At 39.9% G+C, this 21,684-nt stretch overlaps 1 protein-coding gene across 1 annotated transcript in view; it reads left to right on the top strand.

Annotated features, from left to right (window-relative positions):
* Positions 1–21,153, top strand: part of CFAP44 (cilia and flagella associated protein 44) — a 139,754-nt gene extending 118,601 nt beyond the window's left edge. The window contains exons 30-36 of the mRNA XM_008574819.1: positions 3,407–3,517; positions 4,970–5,100; positions 6,167–6,283; positions 7,235–7,436; positions 15,422–15,582; positions 16,721–16,855; positions 20,258–21,153. Of these exons, the coding sequence (XP_008573041.1) occupies positions 3,407–3,517; positions 4,970–5,100; positions 6,167–6,283; positions 7,235–7,436; positions 15,422–15,582; positions 16,721–16,855; positions 20,258–20,449 (1,049 nt within the window). The 3' untranslated portion in view covers positions 20,450–21,153. The remainder of the gene's footprint in view (positions 1–3,406; positions 3,518–4,969; positions 5,101–6,166; positions 6,284–7,234; positions 7,437–15,421; positions 15,583–16,720; positions 16,856–20,257) is intronic.
* The last annotated feature ends 531 nt before the right edge of the window (positions 21,154–21,684 follow it).

The raw sequence follows: 21,684 nt of genomic DNA on the forward strand, positions 1-21,684 counted from the left end.
GGCTTTCTCTGGGCTTCTCACCTTCCTCCTGGTATTGTGGTTATTTGTGTAGTTGAGTTATTTCCCACACGAGGGTGTGAGGTCCTCGGGGGAGGATCCCACAGCACACAGTTCCTCTTTGAATCCCCCCAGTGTGGGCCAACTCCGGCGCCCGCCAGCAGTCAGCTCTCCAGCAGGTTCAAGCAAGCTTGGGAGCGCTCCGGCCACACCTCTCCCAACCAGAAATCAGTTTGGGGTTCTTCCGAACTGATGGCCACAGAGATGGTATCTGCCTCCCGGAAACAGGAAATTTACCTGGCCAAAGCCCAGGGTGCGGTGGGGTGATGATCTGGCCGGGCTCCTCTTCCCTGCCCTCCCTATGCTGGCCGGGGTTTCCCCATGCCACCAGCCCTGCCGGAGATCCACGGGGGGAATGGGATTGGAGGCTGGTCCGCAGGCCCCGGGAGGCCCCGTGCCGAGGCACGCAAGTGGCTAGGCTCAGTGAGGAGCTGCGCCAAGCGAGGAGGGCAGGCCTGGCCGAGATGGCCGGCCCCGCCCCCACCCAAGAAAATGGAGGCAGCCCTGGTGCTGGTGCCTAGCCTGGTGTGGTAGGCAGGAGCTGGACGGGCGTCTGCCCCGCAAGCGGGGCCGGGCTGGGGGTCACTCACAGAGCTCACAGAGCTGGGCCGGTCAGGTGTCTTGCTCTCCATTTCCACGTCATCGCTGCCGTCTTCCTTGGCCTTTGTTGCCTTGGGCTGCTCACTCGGTCCCGCGGTGCGGCTCGGGCGCTCTCAGGAATCTTCTTTTGTGTTGACCCTAAAACCTCGAATCTGTAGTTGCTTTTTTATCATTGTAGATTAGTTGATCAATGATTTATTCATTTTTTGTGTCTCTTGGAAATGCAAATAGTACTCTGGCAGCACAGCGCACACTTCTCAGGCTCGCACTGTCTTCTGGCACGCCCGCTCCAGACCCATCACCATCTTCTATCTCTGCCTCCACTAGGGCTCTTCTGATACCACCTCTGAGGGGAGAGGGAAAGGTAACTTGTTACTGCCAGATGGGAGTTCAGGCTCCCTATGTGGTCTCTTATAGGTATCTCAGTGGTAATGGCTGTAGGGAGCTTGTTACTAGCCAGCAGGGATAAATGCTCTGGCCTCTTACTTGACTTTCTCTGACATCATCCCAATAGGAGTGTTGGGATGCCTCGTTATAGTCTTGTGCGAGTGAGTATTTAGGCTACCCACTTGGCCTTTGTTGATTTGTCAGGGAATGGGACCAGGGTTGTTCTGTGGTGTTTGGTTGGAGTAGAGTGCTTATTGTCTAGAAGTTTTTTTGTCTTGCTAGGCTGCCCCTTTCCTGGTCCTCTGGCTAGAGAGAATGGGCTTTTGTTGGGCCTTTCTACATCTGCACCTGTTGGTATTTCTAGGTTGCCAACTTACTCCTCTCCAAGTCTGAGATATGTGAGGCAGAAAGAAGACCCAAAGAACTCATCATAGTGTTGTTCCTTGGGTTCTGAGATACAGAGTTGATTTTTTTTTTCTCTCTCTACTTTTCAGTGTCTTTTTGTGTTTGTTTTACACATGTTTAGCTGTGTTTAGTGGGAGAAAAAGGGAAAAAGTAGGTCTCATTCATTTTCAGAGAGCAGAAGTCTATGTAAAGAATTTTAAAATCAAATTTTAAATCTTTCTGATTCATTTTATGCAGTTATACAGATCTCTTAAAGTAATATTAAGAGCGATCTTAAATGTAAGAAATATTCTAGAAGGTGTGGGGTCCATCTCTTATCTCTAACTTAAAGTTCCATAAAACAGAAATTGCAAATTGGTGATCTGTGGTTCGTAGATAGCCTCAATTTAAGAGAAAATGGGGAAGGGTGAAAGGGAGAGGTCTACAACCCCTTATCCAAAACCCTTAGGGAAAGATGTGTTTTAGTATTCAGAATTTTTTTATATTTTAGAAAGATATTCTGCTGTGAGCTGCTCGCACAGAGGAATCCAAGACCAACGTTGGTTTTATAGCTCTTTTAATAGTTGACAGCTCTTTTTGGTGTTACAGCTCTTTTGATGTTACAGTGCTTTATTGCTTGTAAGCAAGGAGAGCACTGGGGAGTAAAGACTCCTAGATCAGTGTCTCCCCAAACAAAGGAAACAGGCAGTCTTATATAGCCAAAATTCCTGCCCTGACTTTCCGCCCAAGTTCCCATTCAGGTCTTCCTATGTAAATGAGGGATGCAGTCCTGCTAATTTGTATTGGCTGATTATGGGACACAGTTCACTGGTCAGCTCTGGAGCCTAATTTGCATCCAGACCTTAGAGTGGTGTGAGACTGTTATCTCCGATTAGCACATGGATACAGGCGGGTGCAGGAAACAGGCAAGTCAGAGTTTGCGATTAAGACAGCCGAGCATAAAATTTCTAAAACAGTTTCTCCAGCGAAAGGGGGCAGGTCTAACAATCAGAAAATGCTCAGGGTTCCCCACTACAATTCTATATGACATTGTAAAGAAAAAAATGTTCATGACAGTTGGTAAAGAAAGATAAGGCAGACTTTATTCAGAGAAACTACTACAATGGGGCTTTACAATAAGAACAGAGATGGGGCCTGACTCTGAATACAAGGGCAAATGTAGATTTACAGCCAAAGAGCAGGGTGGGGGTCTGTGGACAGAAAATTACTAAGACGTAGGATAATTCTTTGCTAACCAGACCTAATAGGATTTTTACTGAGGGCAAGTCAGGGTGATAGGTATTGAGAATAGGAGGATGAGGAATTTGATCAGATATCAAGGGTGGCGGATTTTTGACTCATCAGGATTCTTGCTACAACTGGACTAAATGCACTAAGGACAGAGTCCAAGGTCAGGAACTAGTTGGGAAGAGGTCTCAAGAGAGGACTCAGGTTTGGTCAAAGAAGTGAGCCTTTGTCGACATAACACCCCAGGAGGATTTGGTATGGGATCTCAAAATCAAAAGCCTTAATACTTGTACTTCTGCAGCAAAACATGAATATTTGCACTAAGTAGGTTAAGTACTTACTTAGGTTAAGTAAAAACTATCACTAGTGTTACTTCAGTTCAGACAGGTTATGAAAACCTTTTCTGTTTTTAGAGCATTCTATGGTTTAAGAATTGTGGACCTATTTAACCAAGTGTGTATTATGTGGGTTACAACACAGCAGCTTGGAGGCTGGATCTCAACCTGCTCTGACTTGATGCATGGATAACTGCACAGCCTTCTGCAGGCATCTGAGTTTGTGGTCTCTATGTCATTAACCACTTTAAACTATTCCAAAAATATTGAGTGGTGTTCTGCTTTATCTCTTTGTTATTTTCCTAGTGACTGACTCATTGAAAAATACTTTAAAAATCTGCTATTTAGTTTAATATAGGAACTTCTCTGCTAACAGTGTCTTCTTTTGTCCTTAGATGAGGATGAGGAGAGTGATGAATCTAGTGAAGAAGAATCCAGCTTGGAGAGTGATGAGACTGAGTCTGGATCTGAAGAAGAGGTTTTTGATGATTCTGTCTGCCCAACAAGTAAGTTGGATAAAGCCATGTGTTCTCAGTGGAGTGTGAATATGGATTGACAATACCGAGAAGGTCCTTTTTTTCTTTCTCAATTCCCTGAAAATAAAATTAAAGGATAAGGTGGTTTAAAATGTATGAAGTATAGTGTACTGAATACTTTTGGGGGCTCTCTGGATGACTTATTTTCTGTTTCCTTAGGCAGCCTTTATGAGTGACAGATAATCTGCAGATAATTGACAGTGGATTCAAAGTTATTATAAATTAGGTAGCAAGTTTCATTTTATTGAGAAATACCAGATTGCAATTTACATATATATTTTACAATACTCTCCTTTTTGACAAAACTTATTCAAATTTTTGTATTTCAAATCTGTTTTGTAAGGGCAATTTGTACCAGTTTCCTGGATATGGTTGGCAATTTATATTCACTTTTTTCACTGATGACACCAGTCTGGGGCAGCCAGACCAATATTCTTATGGTCTTAATAGACGAATGGTTCAGTATAGAAGAAATAATTTTGGGGGTCTGTAATTTGTTTTTTTAGACATTTCAAATAAAGTTTTAATTTAATATTAAAAGATTAATTTCAAATAAAGTTTAAATCTTGTAACTTTGTAAACAAGAGTCTTTTAAAAATCATAATATTTATGAGTGGAAGAGAGCACAAAAACCTTGTACCGCAACTGGTTATTTTATAGCAGGATTAAATGGCTTGAACAACATCTCACAGGTAGGTAGGTACTGGTAGAACTAGGGCTAGAACTGGGGATCCTAAATTACATTTCGGTATTCTATTTTTACATAATTCACCGGGCCGGCCCAACAAGAGTCTTTTAAAAATCATAATATTTATGAGTGGAAGAGAGCACAAAAACCTTGTACCGCAACTGGTTATTTTATAGCAGGATTAAATGGCTTGAACAACATCTCACAGGTAGGTAGGTACTGGTAGAACTAGGGCTAGAACTGGGGATCCTAAATTACATTTCGGTATTCTATTTTTACATAATTCTAAATGTATTATTTGGTAGATAAATGGGGCTCTTAGTGTGACACAGTGAAAATAATAGGGATGATGCCCTTGAATCCTACTCTGTCATGAACCAGTTATGTCACCGCTCTGAGACTTAGGGGTCTTCACCTATAGAATGGAAACAATAGTTTCTATCTTGTGGGGTCTGCGAGCCTTGAGTGAGATAATGTACATAAAGGGCCTAACACAAAGTCTGGCTCAGCGTACGGCTCAGAACATCTATAGTAGTATAATTATTACTTTCATGATTATGGATACTATTAATAATTTCCACTGAGAGCAATGGAACCATAAGTGTGAAAGCTTGCTAGAGTGGATTTGCAAATAGACATTATTGATTCTGGAGCTCCAAGGTCCGCACTTTTAGTACCCCCCGATTCCATGACAAATGGGGCTGGCTTTTTTAAAATTTTAACTTGCTTTTCAGATTGCAATCCGGCTCTTTTTGAACTGGCTCTTCAACTTCGAGAGAAAAGGCTAGACATTGAGGAGGCCTTGGTTGAAGAAAAGAAAATTGTTGATAACCTCAAAAAGGAATATGATACATTGTCCAAAAAAGTATGGTGGTCTGCCAGATTATTTATCTTCTTTCAAAGTGATACACATTCTCCTAGCTATAATATTGCCACTTCATAGCAATGACGTTGTTAGGACTTCTCCTCAGAGAAGAAACATTTCCAATATTAAGTCCAGGTTTTCCTCCTTAAGCACAGTAGTTAGTGGTGGGAGCCATTCCTCTTTTGAAGACTGGAATTTATCTCAGTCATTGCTTTCCAAACTTTTGATTACATAATTCTATAAGTAAAAAGAATGTGGAACACATACCCCATAATAAATGTATATGTATTCATAAATTGTCTCATCAACTATTGTACTAATATAGTTTGTTATGAAACATTCACAAAAACAGAAATTAAAGAAAACGAGATAAAAATGAATAGAAATAGTCACTGATATTTTCTTTCTGCATCCCAAGAGATCACGCTGTTGACCGTCTGGTGGGCATGCACCCAGTGCTGCAGATGGCTAAGCTGAACTTCTGGTGTGATATCGACTGATTTTGGCCTTATCTGCTCATTTTCCCTCTTAGGCACTCTTGTCTAGAGCAGCATCATTTAATTGATTCATATTCAGAAATATTTTTCATAGGTTGCTTCTCTTCTTGCAGATAGGAAATGATTTGGAAAATTTTCAGAGTTTTAGGAGATGAGGAATATGCTTTAGAAAAACTGTAGTTAGTAGTTTCATTGCTTTAAAGGGCTTTTTCCTTTAATTTATTGAGGCCATTAGAACCAAACAAGATTCCCACCACTCTGACAAAGACATTCCATGCAGAGGGCTGCTTTTCATGCAGAAAATGAAAGGGAGATGAGAACGTGTTTTCTAAGCTCCTATTCAAAAAACCTTCATGACTCTGGGGACATAGAAATGATCAAAAAATTGGTGTGGATGATAACTTGGCAGGAAGAAAATAATATACATTCCTGGGATCATGCACTTAATCATAGCCCAACAAAGCAGATCCTGCTCATGCTTTGCCCTCTCCCATGATGCCTTTATTTCCCACCTTAGGTATACATTCATTGAATTGTATCAACATTTTACACATGGGGCTTTTTAACAGGTAAAAGTTGTGGCAACTAATCTGAATACAGCAGAGGAGGCCCTGGAGGCTTATCAGCGAGAGAAGCAGCAGCGGCTGAATGAACTGCTGGTCGTGATTCCACTCAAGCTCCATCAGGTGATGCATCTGCAGTGGTGGCTCCACCCTGTCTGGGCAGAAGAGTGCTCAGACCCCAGCTTTTCTAGAGAAAGATCCGTGTTACTAGTGGGGAGAATTGTGGCCCTTTGCTGAGAATCCTACCTGTAAAATGACACCCAAACATTTCTTATCCGTTGTTAGATTGTTATAAAAGAGCAACATGAAAACACGCCTATTTCCCCATGGTCCGTTGTCACTTTGAAATTTCAATCATTTCATGTGCAGAGAAATGAGGAGCCTATAACTTTAAAACAGAATGGGCTGGCGTTGAAATCTTGGGTCTTGCACACATGTCACTTTTCATACCACCTTTAAAAAGACAAAATAAAGATGCAAGAATTGTGAACACTTTTTATCTTCGCTTAGTCTCTACTCATTAATGAGGAAGGTCAAGACAAAAAGAAAGTATCTTCTCTTTTTTCCCTCTCTGTTCATTTCCATTCTCTACTTGAATTGCAGCTTATATTAAATTGCAGGAATATGTATATATATCAGTGAGAGAAAAGGCTCATCATGTCCTCTTTTGTCAGGTTAGCGGAAGAAGCTGTGTTTTAGGAAAACAACCCATAGAGCAGCCTTATGTATGTTTTGTGTAGCCTGACCCAAACTGGATTAGCTATATGGAGCAGTTTGCCTGACATGCCAATCCTGCAATGTTTGTCCCTTCGTTATGCAGAAGATATTAGGCATGATCTTTGTGGGATGATTTGCTGTCCCCAGAGAGACATAATATGGCTTACTATCTGACAGCAACTCGCAATGTTGACCAGGTCACTGTCACTTAGTGGAGAGAAAGGCAATCCCAAAGGCAAGGACCTAGACAAGGGACGGAGAAGGAAGCTTTCTCTTTTTTTCTCTTGTGCTTTCTAGTACTTTACATTTAGTTTGTATCTTGGTCTATTTTGGTTTTGATTTGTTTTGGTTTTGTAGATAGAGTGTGTGGTGCTTGGAGAAATACCTCGTGATCTTTCCGGTACTTTGGTCTTCTCTAACCACTCCTTGGGACGACTGCAAGAACGAATCGTACAGCTCCAGGAGGAAAATTCCAAGCAGCAAAACCTTAACAAAGAATACCGGGAGAGGCGTAAAATGCTCATCCGAGAAAAGAGAGAGATGGCAAAAACGATACACAGTGAGTAGCTAAGCCCGTGGATTACCTAGTCGTATTTATCGGTAAGAGGGGAAACTATCCGGCAACTGTCTTCAACTCTGAAAACAGTAATCACAGAATCAAAACTGAGAGAGGAAACAAGAACACCTTTGCGTCTTCCTACTCGCCATCTCTTCTGACACCACGGAAAGATGACTCTCCTATTTCAAAAGGAGAAATCCTTTTTCATAGAATCTGTTTATCTCTGTGTATGATAAAATATAGAATAATATAATAATGACCCATGTACCCACTACCCAGCTTAAGAAATAAAGCATTGCAGGTAGAATTGAAGCCCCTTCTCTTTCTAATACTATCCTGATGCCCCATCCCTGGAGTTAAGCACCAGGTATGGGTGCCTGCATGTCTATGTAGCCACACACAATATATAGAACATAGAACTACCTTGCATGTGTTAAACTGTGATGATATTCGTATCATTTTGTGATTCACTTTATTAAACCAATTTTTGAGATTTATTGCTACAGATAACTTATTCACTTTAACTGGTACTACGGTTTTTCATTATGTGAATATAAAATAGAAAATTACTTCTTCAGTCTCCTGTTGGTGGATATTTAGGGTATTGCTAATTTTTAATTATTACAGACAATGTCACTGTAAACCTTGTACACATCTCCCGGTGCACATGTGTGAGAAGGTGAATCCCTAGTACTGGGATCTCTGTTAAGGGGATTTGTGCATTTTCAGCTCTCCTGGATATTGCCAAGTTGCCCTCCAAAATGGTTGAACCAATTTATCATACCCCTGGCATTGTGTGACCCAGGATCCATACTGTCATTAACACTTGGTACTATCACACTTTAATATTTTTCTCAGCCTGGTGAATGTTAAGTTATGCAAGTATTTTATGGTGGTTTTTATTTACATTTCCTTAATTGCTGGTGAGGTTGAACATCTCTACATACATTTACTCAGCATTTATTTGTTTCCTTTTCTGTAACTTGCCCATCATATCCTTTGCCCATTTTTTATTTCTATTTTTTATTTGTTTGCTTATTGATTTGGGGGAATTATTTACATATATATATATTTCATCTATTAAATGCATTTCAAATCTTCTCTAGTTTCTGGCATGCCTTTTTTACTTTGTCTAGTGTATAATTTTGGGATACAGACATTTAAAATCTTAATATAGTAAATTTTATCAATCTTTTTATTTGTGAAATATGCATTGTATGTGTCTTGTTTAAGAAATCCTTTCCTAATCTGAGATCATAAAGATTTTTTTTGATCCAGCAATCCTACTACTGAGTATATATCCAAAGGAAATGAACTCAGTATGTTGAAGAGATACCCGCACTCCCATGTTTACCGCAGTATTATTCACAATAGCCAGGATATGGAATCGACCTAAGTGTCCATCGACAGATGAATGGATAAAGAACATATATGTATACAACGGAATACTATGCAGCCTTAAAAAAGAAGGAAATTCTGTCATTTGCAACAGCATGGATGAGCCTGGATGACATTATGCTAGGTGAAATAAGCCAGGCATGGAATGACAAATACCACGTGATTTCACTTATATGAGGAGTGTAAAAATGTTGAACTCATAGAAACAGAGAAGAATGGTGGTTACCAGAGCTGTGAAGTGGGCGGGGGGAGTTGGGGAGATGTTGGTCAAGGGGTACAAAAATTCAGTTAGATAGGAGGAATAAGTTCAAGAGATCTGCTGTACAACATCGTGAGTATAGTTAATAACAATGCATTCCATTCTTCAAAATTGCTAGGAGAGTAGATTTTAAGTGTTCTTACCACAAAAATAAATAAATGAGGTAAAGCATATGTTAATTAGCTCAATTTAGCCATTCCACTGCATATATATTTCACAAAAAAGTCATACATGATAAACATACACATACATAATTTTATTTCTCAATTTATTTATTTTTTTGGTCCTTTTTGTGACCGGTAAGGGGATCGCAACCCTCAGCTTGGTGTCGTCCGCACCGAGCTCAGCCAGTGAGCGCACCGGCCATCCCTATATAGGATCCAAACCCGCGGAGGGAGCACCACTGCGTTCCCAACGCTGCACTCTCCTGAGTGCGCCACGGGGTCGGCCCTTATTTCTCAATTTAAAGAAGACATTGGTCCTTTTTGTGACCGGTAAGGGGATCGCAACCCTCAGCTTGGTGTCGTCCGCACTGAGCTCAGCCAGTGAGCGCACCGGCCATCCCTATATAGGATCCAAACCCGCGGAGGGAGCACCACTGCGTTCCCAGCGCTGCACTCTCCTGAGTGCGCCACGGGGTCGGCCCTTATTTCTCAATTTAAAGAAGACATTTTTCTATCATTTCCTCTATTAGTAGTGTTCTTCGCATTAGTGTTTTTAATTCTTCTGGAATTGAGGTATACAGTATAAGATGCATACTTTGAAGATAATTATCTTTTTAAATACTTCTTGTGATGTTGGATATATAGGACATATGTGTAAGTTATGAAGTATTACAAGGAAATAAATCCTGTGAATCTACTACCCAACTTAAAAACAACAATAGTACCAATACTGTGGCATCTACCTGCATGTCCTCTACCCTTTCTGTCTTCTCACACCCAGTGATAACCACTATTCCCAATTTCATGTTTAGCATTCCCTGACTCTAAAAAGATAGTTTAAACACATTTATGTGATTCCTAAATTACGTATTGTTGTAGAGCTTCATAAAAATATTATACCATATGTAGCCTTTTGAAACATCTCTTTCATTTAATGTGATATTTTTCTTTTTTAAAAATTGCAAGCAGTGTGAATCCATAGATTATTTTTTTTCTGGCACAAAACAAGTCTAAGGAAATTTAGAGAATCCACAAATGTGTGGAAATTAAACAACACTCTCCTAAGTAAACAATGGGTAAAAAGAAAGATCACAGGGAAATTAGAGAGTACTTTGAGAATAAAGATCAAGGCCCAACAGATCAAAATTTATAGGATACAGGGTTCATGCCCAGAGGAAAATTTATACTTATAAACATCTATATTAAAAATAAGAAAAATCTTGGGCCAGCCCGGTGGCGCACTGCTACAGTCCGGTCCGGTACGGGCGCGACACTGAGGGGTGCGATCCGTTGCTGGACATGGAAAAAGACAAAAATAAATAAATAAATAAGCTTTTGATTTATGTCCAATGATATGAATGGTATCTAATGATAAAGTTAGTTTATTCAAAGATTATTAGTCCTTCATGTTGTTCATCAACAATGACACAGAGTGTAGATGTCTGATAGATGAATTAGTATTGCTGTGATTTCATGGCTTTTTAATTTGAATAACATTTTAAAGATTATATAATAGGGAAATATCACAACAGAAATAAATGAAATAGAGTTTTAAAAAACAATAGAGAAAAAACCAAAAATTGATGCTTTAAAAAGATCAAAGTTTGCATACCTTTATCTAGACCGATGAAGAAAAAAAGAGTGAAGACCAAAATTACTAAAATCAGAAATAAAGCAGGGGCATTATTACATTGTCACTGTGGTTTTTTGTGGTCATAAGATATAATTTATTTCTCTTTCTTGTTTGCATTTTTGTTCTGCTGGTGGGTTTTGTTCTTTCTTGTGTGTTTGTAGTAGAGATTATCATTCTTTTGGATTCCAGATGCAGGACACCCTTGAGGATTTCTGACAGGACTGGTCGTGTGGTGGTGAACTCCTGCAGTTTTTGTCTAGAAAATACACTATTTCTCCCTCATTTCTGAAGGATAGGCTTTCTGGGTATAGTATTCTTGGCTGTCAGGTGTTTTCTTTTACTGCTTTGCAAGTATCATCCCATTTTCTTCTGGCCTGTAGCATTTCTACTGAGAAGTCTGCTGTTAGTCTGATAGGGGCTCCCTTGTAGGTGACCTGACTCTTTTGCTTCTGTAAGATTCTCTCTTTGTCTTTGAGCTTTGCCAGTTTGACTCTAATGTGTCTTGGAGAGGATCTTTTCAGATTGAATCTGTTTGTGAATCTTTGAGCCTTCTGGATCTGAAGGGCCATGTCTCTCCCTATACCTGGGAAGTTTTTCATTATTATTTTGTTGAATAGGTTTTCCATGCTTTTTCCTTTCTCCTCCCCTTCTGGAACACCCATGATTCAAATATTTGTTTACTTAGGGTTGTGTGCTAGCTCTCTTAGATTTTCTTCATTTTATAAAAATGCTTTTTTCCTTTTTTTTGTCCACCTGCATTATTTTGAAAAGACTATCTTCAAGATCAGAAATTCTTCCTTCTGCTTGTTCTAGCCTGCTGTTTAAGCTATTGGTTGTGTTTTTTATTTTGTTGAGTGAATCTTTCAGTTCTGTGATTCTGTTACATTCTTTTTTAAGGCATTGATCTCTTCATAAATTTCCTCCTTCATATCCTGGATTTTTTTCTTGTTTCATTGTGTCATCTAACTGAGTCTTCTTGAATCTCAGTGAGTTTGCCTAAGATTGTTGCTCATAATTCCTTTTCAGTTATTCCAAGGGTTTCCTGCTGTATAGGTTCTGGTATTTGAGAATTACTGTATTCTTTTGGTGGTGTCATATTTTCTTGATGTCTGGTCATCTGGTAGATCAGTCACTTCTTCTATTACTCTAGAGTCGGCTTTGAGGAGATAGACAGCCTCTTCTTTTTCTGGTCTCTGCTAGGGACTCTCCTAGTGTCAGTGCTGTTGAGTGCCTGGCAGGCTTCCTGCACAATGGCTGTGGCTGCTGCTGTGGTGTCAAGCTGCTTTTGTGGCAACCATGGCTGTTGTGATGGCTGTGGTGGTCCACCCATGTGGAAGTGGTGTTTTTGGTGTGCTCTCTTGCCTGCCCCCAGGTGGAGGGGGCTGCCATTAGCTCCTGCCTATGTCTCCAGGAATGCTCTCTTGCCCCTAATATTATATTTCCAAGATTAGATGTAGTCGTGCAGGTAGCTGTAGTTTATTTTCATTGTTGTATAATATAATATCCTGTGATTATACTAAAATTTATTCATTCTTCTCCTGACAATGGACATATAGATTGTTTTTTGTTTTTTTGCTTTGATAATTCTGCTACTACAAAAAACCTTGTACATGGTTCATGTGTACAAGAATTTGTGTAGGATACATACCTAGTAGTAGAATGGCTGAGTTGCAGGGCATGGAAGTGCCAAATTGTCTTCCAGAGTGATGATACAGTACTAATTTACACTCCTATCAACAGAATATGAGTTCCCTTTGAGATACATATATCATTGAAAATGCATAATCTTATTAGGTTTCGAATTTTTGCCAAACCAGAGTTGTAATGTGGTAACTCATGGTCTTAATTTGCATTTTCCTAACCACTTAGGAGGTTGAACATTTTTTGTTGTATATTTTTAGGTTCTTTAATAGTTTCTATTCTGTAAAATGACTGTTCATTTATGTTGCTCATTTTTCTGTTGATGTGTTTGCCATTTTAAAAAAATTGATATGTGGGATTTTTATTTTCTTGATACTAATCCTCAGTTGGTTATGTGTTTTCTAAATATCTTCTCCTGTTTTGGGGTTTTTACTTTTATGATTGCATTTGATGAACAATAACTTCCTGATTTTAATTTATCAATCTTTTATTTTAGGCTTAATGATTTTTAAATTTATTTTTTAAATTGTGGTAAAATGTACATAATATTTAACATCTTAACCGTTTGTAGGTGGACAGCTCAATGAGATTAAGTACTTTCACATAGTTGTCCAACCATCACATCCATCTCCAGAACTTTTTTATCTTTCCAAACCAAACTTCATACCCATTAAAATAATAACTCCCATTACCTCCTTCGCCCAGCTCCTGGAAACACCATTCTACTTTCTGTCTCTATGAATTTGACTACTCTAAGTACCTCAGATGAGTAGAATCATACAGTATGAGTGTTTAACTTGTATTTGTCTTTTTGTGACTGTCTTATTTCATTTAGCACAATGTTTTCAAGGTTCATTTATGTTATAGCATGTGTCAGAATTTCCTTCCTTTTTAAGGCTGAATAATATTTCATTGTATGTATTTGCCACATTTTGTTTATCCATAGAGTGAATGGCAAGGACTAGAGTGCATGTCCTAGTATGTGAAGTAGCCATGGGAGAGGGCACCCCACATCACAGCCATGAGAGGGCCCCCCATGTGTCCTAGTATACAAGGCAGCCATGAGAGAAGGAGTGAATGGCAAGGACTAGAGTGCATGTCCTAGTATGTGAAGTAGCCATGGGAGAGGGCACCCTACATCACAGCCATGAGAGGGCCCCCCATGTGTCCTAGTATACAAGGCAGCCATGAGAGAAGGGCCCCACATGTCCTAGTATATGAGGCAGCTGTGGGACAGGGCACCCCACTTGTTCTAGTGCATGAAGCTGCCATGGGAGATGGTACTCCACGTGTCCTAGTACATGAGGCAGGCGTGAGAGAGGGCACCCCCTTATATGGGACTAGCTGGAGGGAGTCACAGTTCTCACTGAGATGGGCCAAGCAGACAGCTATAGGCTAGCACCCATGTGCTAGCATCTATCTGTCATTTCATTTTCATCACTGGTTACTGCAGCCACCGCATTATAAAAGTCCATGGGGCTCACTCACACAGAATACAAAGTGAATAGCTTCTCCCTGGATTGCATGAATAGCCATGCCAATTATAAATTGTAATTCAATCATAACAATTATGCCTGAATCCAAATTTCTGCACTATAATGGAACCATATCATCTCGTTATACCTTAAGGCCTTCAAGCTTCACTTAGGGAACAGTCTAGTCACTGAGAAAGTCTTGGAACAGGATTATATTTTCTTAGAGAGTCCAGACCTCACAAGAGAGATTTTCCCCAGGTATTCTAGAGTCCCTGCTTTGAGGAAAGACAATAAACAAAAGTAAAATACATTGCATGTTAGATGGAGATAGCTGTTAAGAAGAAAAATTAAAAATGGACTGGGAAAGAGAGTGCTGAGGTCCATGGGAGGCCAGGAAGGGGCTGCCTGGAGAACCTGCTCTTAGCGATGAGTCCTTGGCCAGCCTCACTCTTGCTTTCAGAAAAGGAACTGTAAGGAGTGACCACAGAGCATTCCAGACTGAGGGACCTAAGAGGGGGTGAGCCTGGCATGTCTGAGAAGCGCAGAGGAGGCCAGTGCATCTGTAGAGAAGTAAATGAGCACTAGAGATGTGGGAAAGGAGGCGGCAGAGAACGCAGGGCGGGGCAGGCCGGGTAGGGCTTCACTCTACTTGGAGTATGATGGAAACGTCTATGATGACTAAGTGCCTGCTCTACTCTTAACACTATATGCGGTAGAGATCAACAATTGAAAAAAAAAATGGAAAAGTGTATAATTTAGTTGGAGCCCATTAACAGTCTGAGGAGGGGCAGATCAGAGTGTGCAAGCCAGCTGGGGAAAAGGAGTCAGTTTTAGGTAGGATTTTGAAGATGAAAAGGCAATATAGGAAAGGGTATTTTAAGTGAGGAAAGCAGCAGGCAGGATGCTTTTGCAGGATGGTAAAAAATTTTATGTTGCTGGTTGGTTTTTCTAGAAGAAAAAAAAAAAAAAAAAAAAAAGATCAACAATTGAAAAAAAAAATGGAAAAGTGTATAATTTAGTTGGAGCCCATTAACAGTCTGAGGAGGGGCAGATCAGAGTGTGCAAGCCAGCTGGGGAAAAGGAGTCAGTTTTAGGTAGGATTTTGAAGATGAAAAGGCAATATAGGAAAGGGTATTTTAAGTGAGGAAAGCAGCAGGCAGGATGCTTTTGCAGGATGGTAAAAAATTTTATGTTGCTGGTTGGTTTTTCTAGAAGAAAAAAAAAAAAAAAAACAGTCTATGCCCTGGTACAAAATTTGTTACAAAATTTTCTAGAAGAAAAATCACTGGCAACATAAAATTTCTTACCATCCTGCAAAAGCAGTTCCTTAGAGTTTTATTGTCATTGATGTTGTTAGTTTAATAATAACAACGGGAGCCACTGAACAACTTGGGACAGTGACTGTCTTGTTATAGAAATGGAGGAAACAGTCAACCAACTAATGATCAGCAAGTTTGGTCGTGTGATAGACCTAGAAGCCCTCCAGACGCTTTCTGTTAATACAACCCTTGAAGAACTGAAGATCAAAAAACTTCGAAAGGAGCTATCGAATGCAAAGGAAATGAAGATCTGGGAGGTAAGGAGGAGAGGACAGGGCTCTTCTTTGGCTGAATATGGTGAAGGTAAGAAATCCTGGTGAGTTGTAAGTGGTTCCTGCAAAGGGTCTGTGCAGCTGGAGATGGGTCTGTGAGCCCGTTTGGCTCCCCCAGGATCTTAGGCCGGTCCCGCTTCCTTACTATTCGCTTAGTTGAAGGAACTGTGTGTCTCGGAGCAAAAGCACCAGAGGTTTCGGGGTCCAGAGTGCATCTAAATATAATGGCATGGAAGAATATGGAAAGATCCCGCTGTGAAGCCTACACTTAACGTATAAATGCTCTGACAGTGTTAGAAATGGAACTGCTATCTTCTGAGGATCCTAATTGTATTATTATTTAGCTTTTATATGCTATTCCAGTTTGGAATTAGACAACATCTCAGTGATAAATTTTGTAACAAGGCATAGACTGTTTGACTGGTAGGGACTTAACAGATGTTAATATTTACATACTGCTCCCCGAGCCATGGGATGAGCAGTGCCCCAGTTCCAGCCTGATTCAGAGACAGAAGCTTTTATAAAAATTTTATAAGCCCACAAATCATTTTATTTCCTACAATTTTCTGTATCATCAGCATTTAGGATAGGAGGAAAGATTCCTAGTGCTACTTTGTCTAGTGACCCTGCCTCACATTTGATAGTCCAAGATTTGCCACTGTACTTTGAAGAAACACATTACCCTATCGGGAATGTGGGAGATAATATGTGCAATCTAAAACAATTTGTTGGCACAATAAGAGAACAAAGGAAAACCGTTATGCAGATGTTTAGCCATTCAAGTCATCTCCCTTGAGGGATTCTTGGCCAAGACTGGGGAAAGAGCAATACATGAAAGTTTGCTTTTTAAATGACCATCCTTGCTTTTAAGTAATGAGTACCAGCAATCAGTATGAATACTAATTTCATTCCTCAACAATAAAGTGATATCTGTATCTCTCTTATCTTTGCCTACTTCGATCCTTGAGCATACCTACATTCTTCTTACCTTTGATCAAACCAGACCCAATGCAGTTTCTTCTGGTTGCACTTTCATAAGATGGTTTTGATCAAATCTGGACACTCCTTTTTCTCTATTTCCTCTCACTCACTTAATCCATTTTGCAACTTCCTGCCCCGGTAGAAAAAGATTGCTCAAATGCGATGGGAGCTGATGATGAAGACAAAAGAGCACACCAAGAAGCTGCATCAGATGAATGATTTATGTATTGAAAAGAAGAATCTTGATTCTCAGCTGAATACACTACAGAACCAGCAGGTATGTTCCTTTTCTTCAGACGCTTTTTCAGAATCGAGGAATGGAGGCTAGTCACAAGAATGTCAAGGGCTGGCATTTAAACAACCTCGATTTTGAAGCACTTCCAGGCCAGCTGGGTCCCTGAGGACACTGAGTTGGTATTAGCCACATTACAGTGGGCTTGACAGAATAGGTTTATTGAATGCCTCTTAGGTGCCATGAACTCACGTAAGTACTAATTTATAGAGTTTGCTTTGGTCCTGGAAAGGTAAGGTTAGTTAGTTATAAATAATCACACAAATATACTCCCTGAATTTGGTGTCAAACACCCATTTCCAGTATCTGTTTATCTCATTTGACCTGAAGTGAGACCTTGAATTGTGGGATCTTACATATCACCTTACTAATGCTTGCTACTTTTTGTAGGTTTCAACTTGCTGTCATATAATATTTATTGAGCCTATCGTAGTTTTTAATACATAGTATGTGGTGGATAATACTTTAGTAAAAGTTTACGCAATTCAAGCCTTGCCCTCTAGGAACCTAACACATGTATGACATATTCAAAACTGTAAGTTATGTACTTGTATTATCTGCAAAAATGCCAGTTGTTTCTCGATGTTTTTTGCTTTGTATTTTCTTTAAGCACCCTAGAAATGGTCTAAGCCAGGTGTTCTCAAAGTATGGTGCCCTGAGAATAGCATCAGCCTCACCTGGGAACTTGTTTAAGATGCAAATTCTTGGACCCTATCACAGATCTACTGAATCAGAAGCTCTGGGGGAGGGGCCCAGCAATCCGTGCATTAACCAGCCTTCCCGGTGACTCTGTTTGTGCTAGTGTTTGTGTCATTGGTCTAAGCAAAAGTCTCAAAGTAAGAAAGAATACAGTTTGTTTCTGAAAGAAAGTGAGCCAAGATGCTGGGCACCATTCAAGCTTTATTAAAGAAAGAAATCTGCCAGGCTGTACTCAAAATGGAGGACAGCCCAGGGCTGCCCTGAGAATGGGAGACAGCACCAGGTGTGGGGGTGGTAGAGCTTATATAGGTATGTTGGTGCCAAGAGCTGGGTGATGTAATTCCGGGGTGGGGATTGAGTTAAGTCATGGGAATGGAGAGTTCTGTGCATGTGGAAATGCCTAAAGTTTCATTTTCTCTGAAACCATGAGGCTTCTTGTAAAAGAGAATGGGGGAGAGGAGGGAAGGAGGTGGACGGCGCCATTTTGTACTTGGGCTTGTGTAAAATGGTGCTGGTTATGTTGCAGATCTATTAATTCCATGAAGAGTGAATATTTGGGAGGTTTATCATTGGAAATTAGATATGAAAGGAAGACTAGAATTTGCATATTGAGGGCCCTTTATCCACCAAAGAATTTTTGAGTGAAGAATGTAGGCAGCATTTGAGAAGGTTAATGCCTAAACAAAATCTTCACGGACTAATCAGTCAGTAAACATTTGCTGACTTGATGTGCTTTGATAAGCCCAGATACATGAGAAAGGAAAATTTTTGAGTGAAGAATGTAGGCAGCATTTGAGAAGGTTAATGCCTAAACAAAATCTTCACGGACTAGTCAGTCAGTAAACATTTGCTGACTTGATGTGCTTTGATAAGCCCAGATACATGAGAAAGGAAAGAGTGTGGAGGCAGGAGATGTGGAGGAGGAGATTTGAATGGGAAAAAAATTACTAGTATATGCCTCTTTACATAGTATATATTTACATAATATATCTTTACAGTATATCATTACATGTACAATCTCTTTACATAGGATATCTCATCTAATCCACAAAACACTGCTTTCCAAAGTTCAGAGAAGTTAAGTAATTTGCTCAGGCTCTCCGAGCTAATGCATGGTGAAGTCAGTTTTTAAACCCAGGTCTGTTTGCCTTCAAAGCTGACTCCATTGCTTTTTACGATGAACTGGGTATTAATTGGGATGTAGTTGGTAAAACAAAAAAGCAAGTGTCAAAAGACACTTCAAAGTAAGAATAGCCAAAATTGGATTAAATATGGTGATAATGAAGGGAAAGTTAAGGTGACTTCAAAGTCACCAACCGGAATGACTGGGCATGAATTGGTGTGTCAGGCATGTTATTAACTACAAGTAACCCAAAGCCCCGTTGAGAGTAGCTTAAACAATAGGAGTCATTTTTCTCACTTGATGAGAAATCTGGAGGGAGATGACAGCAGGTTTTGGTTTAGAGGGTCCATGATGTCAGCACCTGTGTCTCTGATTCTCTCAGTGTTCCCTTCAAAGTCATAAGACGGCTGCTGCAGCTCTGTTTCACATCCATGTGCCAGCCTCTTCTGTCCCTTTCATTAAGAAAGCAAAAGTTTTCTATTTACATCCACTGAGCCACCCCTAGCTGGAAGAGAAACTGGGTAAGTTTAGTGTTTAGCTTTGACAACCTCTAAAATAAAGGCGAGCAAGGGAGAAGAGGCAGAAGGGTAGAACTGGGCAACCCTTACTTACCATGCAGGTCTGCCATAGTGAATAGGGGTCATGGAAAAATCATGGACATTTTGGCTTCAAGGAACCTGTTTCTAACCTGGCTTCCAACCCTTATTAATATAGTGACTTGGGCCAGTTAATAAATCTGAGTCTTGGTTTCCTCATCTGTAAAACTGGAAAAACAACATCTAGTTCAGAGGATTAAATGAGAGAGCATATGTAAAGCACCTAACACAACTAAGTGTTATGTCCTTCCTTTAACGGATGCATTCATCCATTCAGAGTCATTGAGCATCTACTTAGGTAACAAGAACAAGGGCAGGTACTGGGGAGAGTGGTGAGACTCAGCCATACTGGGCCCTAGCTCTAAGATGCACAGGATCTAACGCAAAAGATAGGTATTAAACAAGCACTTAGGTTGAACCATATAAAATTGGCATTTTTTAGATATCATAAATTTCATATGGTTCAATCTGATAATAATGATGATGAATACTTATGATGGATATTTTGATAGAACATAGAGCGGGAAATCCTAACCTAGGCCATGGGGCAAAGAAGGCCTCCCTGAAAGTGATGTTTGGAGCATGAGAGTTCGCCAGTGGGGAAAGAAATCAGATGAGAAAATAGAGAGGATTTCTTTTGGGGAACCAAAACATGGGCTGTATAGACAAAGAAAGACATACCTTATCTTTTATGATTCCAGCCACAAGCCCTCTAGGTAATGAATGACTGAGAGCTAGCTTAAAATGTTCAAATTCCGAAGGGGATTTGCATTTGAAGAGTTGTTTAATAGTCCAAAAGCACACATTTCTAATGGTGGGATTTCAGCAGAAGAATTGAAGATCCTTAAATTAAGGAGCAATGGCTGTTTAAATTGACTCTAAGGCTGGCATTCCTAACAGATGTATAAGGACAGGGAATTTTTCACATCCCAAATGCTGCTTAAAAAAGGAGGTGTTTTTTTTCAACAGGGCAATGCCTTCCAGGGCCCTCGGAAAGCAGACACTGTGGCAAGAGAGAAGGTCACTGAATTGATCCAAGTCCAGGCGGAAAGGATTTTAGCCTTAAAGGAAGAGATTGCTCTTTTGCGCAAGAAAGGTGGCCTTATCCTCCCACCCATTCATCCCCCACAAGAGAATGAAATGAAGCCCATGGACCCTTAAGCTTGCTGTTTCCTCAAATCCATCCAAGATTTCTGACGTAATTCACCAGAAGTTCTGTTTCTTTGTCACCTGCAACAATCCTATTCTTTTAGTGAACTTATCTAAAGCCAGATCCAGTCATGTAGTTTTAATAATTTTTCTCTAGTTTGGTTATCTTAGAACTGACTATAAAACCTAACATCTAATTATTATTGAACTGAACCATTTTAGATGTTTGGAACTTACATGAATATGAAGTCTTGAAGGCTGTATCTCACAACTGTAAGAAAGCATTGGTTTTTTGTTTTGAAAAATTTGTTTTTTGGTTATTCTGAATTTTTAGCTATTGGCAAGAAAAACTACCATTCAGCAATCTCTTTCCTGATCCTTGGACCCTTAAAAAATAAACTTTGGTGTTATTAAGTATTCTCTGAGAGAGCACAAGAGAAAAAGACAAACTATTTTGCCAACAATATCTTAGAATAAGAAATGCAAATTAGAATTTTGGTACTGTCGACTTCATAAAGCAGTGATTTGAGGGCTCAGGATTCAGGCAATGCAGGCAGACACAAGCAGTGCAGTTTGCTTTAGTTTGCTTTGGGTTGGCAGAAATCAGGAAAATAACCAGCTTATTGAATCACCCATAGTTTTTGCAAACTCCTCAGTTCTTAGTGGAGCAGAGAAATGTGTTTTGCAAAATGATAATAAAGAGGTTTTTCCCTGAAGATTTTTGCATCTCCATCAGTGCTAAGTATGCCCCATAGTTTCTCATGTCTTATGCCATTTTTTTTTTTCTTTCAGGTTTTACTTGAGTCCTTTGGTGTTTTTGATACAGATCAGGAAGTAAGGAAATAGATTTACAGTACTCTGGGACATTGTCTGTAACAATTACTTTTGATTATGCATAACATTTTTAACTATTTTAAGAATATCCTTTTGGTTTGGGGGTAAGTGCTCATTGAAATTCATGGCTTCAGCCACTGAAGGATGATCTGACACTGGAGTCCTCTTAGTAATATAGCATTGTTACCAGAAAATTCCAGGTCCTGCTGGCTAGATCCGGGTTCCTGATATCTCAAGCAAAGAACTGGACAAGACAGGCCAGAAATGAAAAGTAAAAGCAGTTTTATTTAGCAAAGGAAGAGAGAAGAGTACACTCCGGAGAAAATGGGGTGGGCTCGAGTGAGAAGAGTGCTCACAAGCCAAAACAGTTACATTCTTGGGATTTTAAGTTCCTTAGCTGGATTAGTGCCATT

The sequence above is a fragment of the Galeopterus variegatus genome, unplaced genomic scaffold (genome assembly GCF_000696425.1).
Source record: "Galeopterus variegatus unplaced genomic scaffold, G_variegatus-3.0.2 Scaffold1110, whole genome shotgun sequence".
Lineage (NCBI taxonomy): Eukaryota > Metazoa > Chordata > Mammalia > Dermoptera > Cynocephalidae > Galeopterus > Galeopterus variegatus.